At 35.9% G+C, this 11,365-nt stretch overlaps 1 protein-coding gene across 1 annotated transcript in view; it reads left to right on the top strand.

Moving 5' to 3' along the window:
- Window positions 1,366-11,365, top strand: part of LOC105178123 (translation initiation factor eIF-2B subunit epsilon) — an 18,304-nt gene continuing 8,304 nt past the window's right edge. The window contains exons 1-7 of the mRNA XM_011101495.2: window positions 1,366-1,668; window positions 2,220-2,450; window positions 2,967-3,281; window positions 5,270-5,377; window positions 7,440-7,629; window positions 8,576-8,838; window positions 9,739-9,868. Coding sequence (XP_011099797.1) covers window positions 1,528-1,668; window positions 2,220-2,450; window positions 2,967-3,281; window positions 5,270-5,377; window positions 7,440-7,629; window positions 8,576-8,838; window positions 9,739-9,868 — 1,378 coding nt within the window. The 5' untranslated portion in view covers window positions 1,366-1,527. The remainder of the gene's footprint in view (window positions 1,669-2,219; window positions 2,451-2,966; window positions 3,282-5,269; window positions 5,378-7,439; window positions 7,630-8,575; window positions 8,839-9,738; window positions 9,869-11,365) is intronic.

The raw sequence follows: 11,365 nt of genomic DNA, 5'->3' as shown, positions 1-11,365 counted from the left end.
CTCTCTGTCTATATATATCTATATATATAGTTTTTATTATAAAATATAAAATCAAATTAATTGTATATAATTTTATTTTTATTAATTAAAATTTAAACCGTTGATTTGAAATAGATAAAATCTACATCATTGATTTATGAGTTAAATTTAGACCGTAGATTGATCAAAATCCAACGGTTGTTAAATAAGGACATAAATATTATTTTAAGTTTTAAATTAAAAAATAAAAAAGCGCGCGTGTGATTCACTTGCTCTTATAAGGGGGTAAATTTGTTGTTTTATTTTTCGCAGGGGATAAATTGTTCATTCTCATTAACACAGGGGAGGAATAGCATTTAATCCCAAAATCAACAGAGTTTCGAATGAAGTCATACTTCAGTGGTATTTTATCCAATTGTTTCTCGTTTGCAATATCGTTTTGAGAATGAGACATGATTGTGGTTGCGTTCTTGAACTTATGTAGGCTGTTGATTATTCATCAATTGGGCAATCTAGAGGTCTTTGTCCTTGACGATCTTTTGAAGATAGTAGCTTGGCCATTTCTGCAAGTAGTTCCTCCACTATGATTGCTTCAATGATCATGGCAAGGAAGGTAGCAAAAGGAGTATATTTTAAGTTGATCTTAGTAGAATTTGTCGAGTTCGAACCATTACAAGGAGTTAAGTCAATGATCTTGTTCCTAGTAGAGGATTGACCAGCAATAGTGACGTCGACGACGTTCTTTTCATTTATGGTGACTTGATCCTTCTTAGGTGCTATTGAGCGCGTCGGAGTGATGACTTGAACTTTAATATAGGATGAAGAGATGAGGGACGGGTATTGTCCCATTGGGCGAGCTACAATTTGTCCACTCAAATTTCGAGTTTGCAAAAAAATAATTACAAGATTAGAAATATATGGACAAAAATGAAACTTTATAAATATAATTAAAAAGTATTACAATCTTGAGAGTGAAGATCGTCCCCCTTATTCTTCACTCTGACTTTCGATTCAAGGGATTGAAACTTATTATTGGATATAGATGCGTAATCTCCCTATTCTTCAGTTCAAATTTTGAATTGAGTTCAAATACAATTTATCCTCCCATAATTTTGTAAATAAGCAATTTATTCCCCTATATATTTGAAAAAAAATACTTTATCCTTTTGTATTTTTCAAAAATTAAGTGAAAGAACCCCAAGTGGGTATCGTGCATTTCACGCACCTTGTTTTCTTTCATTGTTTATTTTTTAATTATAAAATTGCATTACGTGATAGGAGAAATTTCAAGTGAAAAGTTCTGGGTTGGTATGCCTATTTCTGAAAATTCTGGGGTGGATTTTGCAATTTACAAAAATTAAGGACCATACGAAAATAAGGCCGGTCGGAAAATTGGAGGGTTTTAGCAGCAGAGATGGGTTTCATGTCAACGAGAGTAGCTTAAAACAAAACCAGCTTTTTTCGCAAGGAGCAGGTTCCGTAAATCTCTCGCTTAACGTAACACCAAATAGGACTGTCCACCGCCTACGGCGGCGCGCGGCGGGGAAAATGGTGGCGAAGAAGGGGAACAGAGGTGGAGTGGGAGGTGAGGATGCAGAAGAGGAACTGACGCGTGTCCCTCTACAGGCCATCCTATTGGCCGATAGTTTTGCCACACTCTTCCGCCCGATTACTCTCGAGCGCCCTAAAGTATGACTCCCACTTTCTGTATTTTAGGATGACACGCTTGAATCGACAAATGGTCATTTTTTTTAAAATTATTTCGCCATAAATTTCTTTTTTGTATTTTCTATATTTTCTAACCATGTATTGTTTTTGCTCTTTGTATTTCAGTGTTTTGTTTGATCTCAAATTGATTACTAGAATTGGTTAAAGACTATGGAATGAGCTTGCACTGAATTACAGTATAAGGTTTTAAGTTTACTGAATGTAGTGCAACTGTTTTCAATGCTCGACCAAGTGAATTTGCGTTGTAAGGGTATGATGGGTTTCATAATCAATGGAGAATAATACTTTAGGCAACACAGCGAACTGTGTGATACCTATGGCTGTAAATGTAGATTTTTTGTGTAATTTGTTGGGGTTCGTATGCACATATGGATGCGGTCATGCTCTGTTAGTACATTATTTTGTTATTGTTGCTAGCTAGAAACTTGTTCGTGTTAGTTGATTGTGAACAGGGAGGTTCTTCGATTCACTCGCGCTTGTTTCCTCTGTTGATTTGTTGTGTATATGTAAAGGTACTGTTGCCACTGGTTAATGCGCCTATGATTGACTATACCTTAGCGTGGCTTGAATCTGCTGGAGTTGAAGAAGTTTTTGTATTTTGCTGCGCTCATTCCAAACAAGTGATTGACTATTTGGAAAATTCCAAATGGTTTGGCCAACCTAGCTTTTCTGTCACTACAATAGAATCATACAATGCAACTAGTGCTGGAGATGCTCTGAGATTGATATATGAAAGACATGTGGTATGTTGTCCTCTACGCTTCTAACTTTTATTTTTGAATTTTTGATCCTTTACGATTTATCTATCATAGGAGTAAAAATTGTGTATATGTTCTTCATTTCCTTTTTTATATCAAATCCTTCAATGGAAGTTTGGTTCGACTTTTGACTTCGCTAAAAAATAACTTTTTGTTGGTTATTTTTGTTAAGTATGGCAATAATAGACATGCTTTCTGGATAATTAGAAGTGCCATGCTAAAACCAATAATCAAAATATCTGAAGTGAATTTAAAGTAAGGATAGTTGTATTTGGTTCTGGAAAGTGTGTAAGGATGAATGATAACCTTTTATGCCAATACTAGATGAGATTTGGAAGAGATGACGAGATTGCATCATCTTGCACCATGTGTCTTTATAGGAAATATTTCATCTCTTCATACTAGCCTATTTTAAAGGGAAATAATGTTTCTATGCTACTCATGCTTATGCTTTATTAAGTTTAAAACAAGCTAACTTTACTGTGTTTTTTCACTTTGAAGATACGTGGAGATTTCATCCTTGTTACTGGAGATACCGTGAGCAATATGTCACTTACACAAGCACTTAAAGAACACAAGGAGAGAAGGAGAAAGGATAGTAATGCAGTAATGACCATGGTCATTAAACAGTCAAAGCCATCTCCAATAACCCATCAATCTCGTCTTGGAACGGAGGAGCTTTTCATGGCAATTGATCCCAATACTAAGCAGCTCCTGTATTATGAGGATAAGGCTGATACTTTGAAAGGGACAGTTTCTCTGGACAAAGCATTGCTGATTGATAATTCTTCTATATCTCTTCACAATGATAAGCAGGTTCCAGTCTCTTTTTTTTTTTTTTCAAAAGTTGTTTAAGCTTATATTTCTGCACTTTACCCTGTGAACTTCTTAATTCTTCCCCGGAAAAGGATATAAATGAAAGAAATAAAGGGAAGATGTTTTCTGTCACATAAGTCATGGAAGTTTTTGGCTATGGAATGGCAAGTCCTATCTCTTGGAATCTTTCTTATTACAATAGACTAGCAGAGAAACAAAACCTGGCTTTAGAAGTTTTAAATCAATACCTCTCTTTACTTTTCCCCTCCCGTCTCCCTGTTTCCCTCCATCTCTATCTGTGGGTGTGGATTTCTCTATCTGCACTTATTCTTTCCATTCCTTCATGCTGCAATGTTTTTGAGGTTTGAAACTGCTAAAAAATGATAATTACATGAAGAAGCAGTCAAATATTCCAAGTACGAAAACGAGGAGAAGAGCCATTGAGCTTTCTGATACCAAATCCACAACAGCTTTCGAGATTCTCTGTCTTTCAAACTTATTCTAGCTGCTCGCAGTTATCAAACATGGTCTAGGAATAAAAGCCAGAACTCTTGATGTCTGGTACAATAAAAAAGATATAACGTTGTTAGCAACTGAGGAATTAATGGCGCTAATGCATGATAGTTCTGGAAGCACCTTAAGTCATTATTTCTTAATTAAAATTTTGTCAATTGAGTGTATAGCTTTTCGACTTGGTTTTTTCTGAGCTTCACCTCACCTTTGTCACACCCTTGATCACCTCCCTTTCTAGACTGTATTGGTGCTGCTTCAAGGAGAGAGAGATGCTTATGTAAATATTGGCCATAACTTGCACATGTGTCTCCTTTGGCGGCTAAGAAACTGCCACCTTTCACATCCCATTAAAATATATGGTTGACTAGACATTTGATTCAATTTTGGCATTCTGAGCACAATCTTGATAGGAAGTGTCTTTTTGCTACAAGTCTTTCAGTTTAACCCCAACAGAAGAGGGTTTGGATAATTCTGAGAGATCACAGTCTCGAGAGAGTGCATAAAGTGAATCATCATTGCGAAATGAGGTCTGTACAAGTCAATGGGATGCACTACATGACTAGTGCTGGGGAAGCTATGTCAAATATTAGCTTTTTACAGGAATCAGTTATGTAATGACTTCAGACCAGAATAAAGGCCAAAGGAAGAGGGAGGATGTCTTGTTTATTGTTATGGATTTGTTTCGGTGAGTTAGAGGTCTATGAAGCTCCAGAGCTGCAGACTCTAGAAAATCTGCCCAGAGAAGATCTAATTACGTACCTGTGGACATACATTTTCTTAGAGGTTGCAAAAGAGCCCAAAGACAGTGAACAGGATGTTTTGTCTGTAGTAATCTGTTATGGATCTGTTTTGAAGATTTTTAGAGGTTTACTAGCTGTGGAGGCGCACACTCTTGAAAATCTGCCTAGAGAAGCTTGTAGTAGCTTCAGAAAAAAACTATTTAAAATGACTTGGCGTCTGAAAGATCATTAGTAATTTCCTAAAATTTGGGAATTTTTTATATGAATCTTCTCTGGTATAAGTTTAAAATGATTTAAACAACCAATGCATCATCACCTTTGTGGTACTTGGGAGCATTTGTTGTTACATCTTTAAAGTACATTGTGCTGCTATTAGCTATCTCTGGTGTTGATCTTCCATTTTATCAACACAAGGTCAGGTCTTCGTGGCTATTGGAGTTAGTTGGATGCTAATGTCATTTTAGTTGCGTGGTTTTTGGTGAGAGCATCTTAAAGAGTATAAAAAAAAAGCCAATATCTCTGTCCATAAAGCTAGGTCCATCGGTGTTATTCTTGATACACACATTCTTGCCCTTGTAGCTTGTGATGCTGTACAATCCTTTACTTATTCTGTGCATTTCTCTAATTATTTTTTGTTAAGTGGTGGTTCCAAAAGATTCTTTCGCTAAAACCTGTTCTCAGATGTTCCAAATGAATAATATATATGATTATTTCCGGTGTCTATGTTATCTGCAGGATTGCTATATTGACATATGCTGCCCAGAGGTTCTCAGCCTTTTCACGGACAATTTTGACTATCAGCATTTACGTCGTCACTTTGTCAAGGGGTTACTTGTTGATGATGTAAGTATTAGTAGACCATCTTTTAGGTCACTTGGAGAAACTAATTCACATTTCACTCACTCAACTCTAATCTAGGCACCAGAACTTCAGGATGAAGTAATACCATATCACTGTAGATTAAAAAATTTAATATTCTTTTTCCTACAATTATCATAATAAACTTGCATATAATTGTGTTTGTAGCATATATGCACTCGTATGTGGAATTTAAAAATATGACACCTCTAGATTGCTTGAAAAGGTGTTTCAGGTGTCTTGAATTTTGTTATTATTAGCTTAAGAAGAAACATTGTTTCACATGTGAGAAATTTCAGTGGTGATATAGTGTATCGTCAGCCTATTTTTGGATGAGAAACATTTTTGCTAGGTTTGTTTTCCTTCCATGAGCATTTCTTCCATTTCAGGAAGTATCAAACTTGGGGGTTTGATAAGTGTTACGTCTCAGTTTTGCATAAATCCCCATTTTAGTTTGTATAGATCACCATAAGTTTGGGTAAACAATGGCAGCTCGCTCTCCCAAGTTGCACTGTGACCACTTCGGCATGGTACAGAGCTGAACTTAACTAAAAGGACAAGATGAAACCAACAAGAATAATAAAAAACATAAGTTGTTGAATGACAGCCAAAACCAGAACATCAAAGAACCCCCATTTTCATCTGTCTCTAATAGTCAGCCACTGTTGCAGTCCGTCGTGCCACAGTTAGAATATTCAACGGAGTTGCCTCTAATTCTATTCTTGGTGCTAGTTCAATATGCAGACCTTCCAAGTTTCGCATCTGCTGGATGTGAAATTCATCATGGTCTTCATGCTCCTCTTCATTGTTCGTGAATCGCAATGCTTTGTTCCACGCACGCCCCTTCAGTTTACCATGTTTGCTGTCATAGACCCATAGTTTCTGGTGACGTCAAGTTGTTACATGTTCGTTCTTCATTGTTTTGATTATTCCATTGCCATCTCGTCCTCCTCATTGCCATTCAGACCCACTCCATCCTATATCTGTCATTGTTGGCCATCTTATTGTTGATTGTTTATTCTTCATTGTTGCACCAAGTTTGGTTGCTGCCGTTTTCTTACAGGCATTACAGATACTAACACGTCCTACTTGTGCTGCTGTAACTGCCAGTGGTAAGCGCCATAACTTTTGCTGCTGTTGCTCATTTTGATGCAATAGCAAGTTTGCTGGATAGATTGCTTTTATCAGGTTCCACAGCCATTGATCTCAACTAGGGTTCCAATTTTGCTCTGTAAATTATTTGGAATCAGTTAGGTTATTGCTGTCTCTGTTGTTGGTCTTTTCTGGATAGGCCCAAAGTTGTCGGAACTATTTGTTCAGTATTAGGTTTTGGGATCCGTACTCAGCTTCCATATGCTTGGGCAGTTTCAATTTGTAAATACTTTCATGTGAGCTGGTAGTCCAGCTGAAAAGAAGAAAATTCAAATTCATTTAAAAGAGAAGCTACCGAGCAGACCTAATTTGTTTGATGATGGGAGTATGGATTCATATTTCTGCGTGCTGGTAACTTTCTAGTTGTTAGATAGTCTTGCTCGGTTTTGTTATACCTGTGGTGTTATATATTGTTGTTGTTGGCTAGCTCGTCCCATTTTGGACCATAACTCAGTTGTTCAAACTAGTTTTTGATTTCACTATTGTTGTTGGTTTGCATGTCGCGTTTGTGCCTATAGCTGATTAACATCATTGTTGCCGCTAATGGATCTCAATTTTGTTTTATTTAGAGTTGTCTCTGTATTGTTCTCGACTGTGAATTTTTCCTGCAAGTTGCAGCATCATCTCTATTTTGTGTTTTTAAGTTGGTGTTGTTTGCTTCGTTGCTTTTTAAGTCAATGTTTCTTCAGTTGTTTCTTTATCAAGCTTGAAGCATGGCATCCTCCGTCTTGAGCTAGTGGTATAATTTGGTAATTGTTTTATCTCTCTACTTTGTAGAAAAGCTGCACTAAGGTTGAGTAGTGAATGACAAATGCTGCCAAATTAGATTTTCCTTCTTTTTCCCCTTTAGCATGTGTTTTTATTGATTACATCTAATTATCTTTAATTGTTTCAGATTATGGGTTACAAAATTTTTACCCATGAAATTCATTCAAGTTATGCAGCAAGGATTGATAATTATCGGAGCTATGACGCCGTCAGCAAGGATATAATCCAGAGGTGGACTTATCCTTTGGTTCCTGACGTTCAGTTTTTTGGGAATTGTGTGACAAAGCTTGAAAGACAGGGAACATATCGAGCCTCAGGTGAAAAAAACTGAACTATGCGAAATTCATCTTACACTTGTATTTAGCTGTATAGGTTCGGTTGCTAGATACTTTTCTGCATGGAGTGGTGGAGTAGTGAAAGAAGTTTTTTTCCTATAAAGTAATGCTACTTAAACTGAAGGACACTCATTGGTTTATTTGCTGGTTAATTTTTCACCAGATGTATTGTAATAGGTTGGATGAAGCAATAGAGTTTTACATGTTCTGGTGGTTCTCAATGAAATAAGAATTTCATATCTTATGAATGCTACTAGACTGGGATGCAGTGTTCTGGTGGTTCTCAATGAAATAAGAATTTCATATCTTATGAAGACTACTAGACTTGGATGCAGATACAAATAGAAGTAATTTGGATAATCTTGTGCTTGTCTCTTATAAGGGAACTCATTGGAATATTCAACACTGTAAAATTTTGACCCCACAATCTTGTAAACATGATGGAAGTGTGAAAATAACTTGAGAAGTCGTGAAGAGCTGAATAAAATGTTTAAAAAGACTTTCAAATTTGAATCATATTCTATTTTTCAATAAATAGAAAAATGTTAGTTTCTTTTGCTATAAAGAAACTATGGAAAAGACTTTTCTTCTTTAAAAGACTGGGTTTACTTTGTGTAGCCTTGTGTCTTCTACATATAACCATAATGTTCTTTTATTATTTACTTTTTATTTTTTTTGTGGAGATACTTTGGTGGTATGAACACCACGTTGTTTCAAGTATAATATGTATGCACAGAGTATTGTTGAATACCCACCTTTAGCAGCTTACCTCTTTCTAGTGGTGTAACCTTACTGCATCATCTCCACATTGAGTTGACAAACTCCTACTAGTAACATCTCATGATTGACAAACTCATACAAGTACCATCTCATGATTGTATTATGTACTTTATACATTCTTTATAATGCTCTTTGCTTAATTTGACAGACATAGGGCTATCACGTTCCGCAAAAATTGGCCCTTTTACTGTTATTGGAAGTGGCACGACAATTGGGAACTACACAGAAGTGGCAAATTCTGTCATCGGAGAAGGTTGTATTATTGGATCAAACGTTTCAATCGATGGGTGCTATATTTGGGACAAAGTTACTATTGAGGATGGCTGTAAATTAAAGCATGCAATAGTGTGTGATGGAGTAGTCATGAAGTCTGGAGCAATTCTGGAAGCTGGTGTTGTTTTGTCTTTCAAGGTATTCCTTTCTAAAGTACTTAAAAGACTAATTATCTTTTCCTTTAAGTGTCATTTCATTTTCTTTGCGGTTTTCATGTTAATTATTGAGTTTTGCTTTTGGACTTGAATGGAAGTTTAATCTGTGGTTATCACTGTTATATGAGACACTGTCAGATACTTATGTTTAATCTGTAAAATTTTTAGTCTGACAAGATGTTCTGAGTTCAGATTGAGAAAAAAATTCTACCTCTCTAGGCACTCTCCTTGTGAATTATTTCAAATGGTCTAAACTTCCTATGATAAAAATTACATGGTTTCATCTCATGGACTCATAGTCTTTTGTCGGTAATTGCTAGACTTATGCAATTCATGCAGAAATCATTAATTTCAGTATACAATCAGATATGTTTGCCAGACACTGAAGATCCCCCATGAACACATCTATGACTATTACCAATGAAAGTTTGAGTTTTAAAAATCGCACTGTGCTAGAACACAAAACATGCTAAAGCCCCGAGCAAGCTTGATTGATATCGAGTTTTTAATGTGTAAGACTGTTGCTTGGTTTTTCCAAGACTCTTTATTAATTTCCTTATGGGGTAAAAACATTCATATTCCATTTTAGAAAAGGGAGGAAGCTTCAACAAAGTAGTAGATTGTCTGTACAAACCATCACTGTCATAGCTACTTTATAGATTTTAAAGTGCAGATGCCATGCCATGCAATTGATTTTTACTATGCTTGGAGATATTACAGGCTGTAGTCACTATTAAACTTACATGACATGAGAAAAGTTCTACAAAAGTGAGTGCAGCTGAATTTTTCTGACTCCATTTGTGTTTACAAAACATGTACATAGTCATGGCGTGTGGTTTGTCCGGCTCAAGTTTATATCATCTCATTTTCTGAAGCTGTGCAGGTCATAATTGGGCAACAATTTGCTGTTCCCGCATACTCGAAAGTTTCTCTATTTCAACAGCCTGTCACACAAGACAGTGATGAAGAACTGGAATATGCTGATAACAGCAGTGGGAACATAGAAATTGCATGTAACTTCTGAAACCTTTAAGATATCTTACTCCTTTCTGTTTAGTCATATTTACCATCATCACGATATTGAGTTGTTGTGAATTTTAAATGCTATACTCACTTAGTTGTTTGGGGTGCAATATTTGGTTGAATGTGTTACTATGTCATCATTTTGTATGTTATATCAGATCTTTCACCTTTTTGGATCTATTGTCATAAACTGACCTCCTCTCGTTGTGGAGATAGAAAATTAGTGGTGACTTGATGTACGTAGTTAAAAAAATGCTATAAATTTTAACAGTGGGATGTGCAAGTTTAGTTTAGCATCAATGCATCACTGAAAATGAAAATTGATTTTGACATGGCTACATAGGCTCCTCATTCTTAAATTTAGCAAACACGTCTTGGAATGCTCTGGCTATCTTCAAACTGGACTTGGGAAAGTAGTGAAAAAGCAATGATGCTTTAGAGAAGGGACTCTGTTGCTATGGGTATGAATTGGTGAATGAAAAGGTTTGACTATTGAAGCTTATTAATGGAGTTGTGATGTGATTTGTACTTTAAAGTGAGAAGTGCACAACACATTTGAAACATTGTTTCCTTTTATTTGTGCTTGATGTAGTGAAATTACTTTCTAGATAAGAAAATCTGATGGACTGATATCATTGAGCTTGTTGGTAAAGGTCCACAGATGTATCTGAATGTTTTTATATTTGTCATAGGCATGGAATAATTCTAGCCCCTTGAAATATAGATATATCTCATTGCATCCTTGAAGCAGGGAAGATTTTCAACACTCAGTCATCAATGCTAAATTTGTGGCCTTCTTCTCTATCTACTGGTTATACCTAGGTGTGAAACTCAACGTATTATGTTCGTATATTATTATTTGTAAATCTTGTAATAAATTTTGGCATTAGAGCAACGTTTTAGAAACTGGTTGAGTAAATTGAATCTAATTAATTTAATTAACTTTTCTTCCAATATTTTGACCAAGTACATTATTCCAACTTGACACTTGCTCGCCCCTTTATAGGTGCAAAAATATTGGAAAAAATGGACTTTTGAAGTCAAATTCATTTTTTGGTAGTGAGAATGTCACTATCATTTTCCTTTTTCTGATTCAGAAAACTATGTGTAGTTGAAAAAAACGTTTGCACGAATTTAAGATTTTAAATATTTTATTCTGGAGCACTTATTCTATTTTCATTGTTACTGCATGTGTGGATAAATAGATGGATAAGATCTTGACTTCTTTGCTGAAAATACAGCCACTGCACTTGTTTCCTTCTTTGCTGAAAAATGCAGCTACCAGTATACTGGTCACTGCCAAAAATTGTACACCCAGGCACTGGCTTTCTATCAGTTGCCAACGGCTGTGTGCATTCCCCTGCTAATGCCATCTGTATCAAGGAAACCCTTCTTGGGCCTGTAAACTGAACCAGAACACTGCCCACATTTAATTGATGAGCTGCCTGTTGCTTGTGTGCTCTTCAGCATCTTTTTATTTGATGTGC

Source organism: Sesamum indicum, linkage group LG15, assembly GCF_000512975.1.
Source record: "Sesamum indicum cultivar Zhongzhi No. 13 linkage group LG15, S_indicum_v1.0, whole genome shotgun sequence".
Classification (NCBI taxonomy): domain Eukaryota; kingdom Viridiplantae; phylum Streptophyta; class Magnoliopsida; order Lamiales; family Pedaliaceae; genus Sesamum; species Sesamum indicum.
The sequence above is the reverse complement of the archived record's forward strand: the minus strand, read 5'-3'. Positions and strand labels throughout refer to the sequence as shown.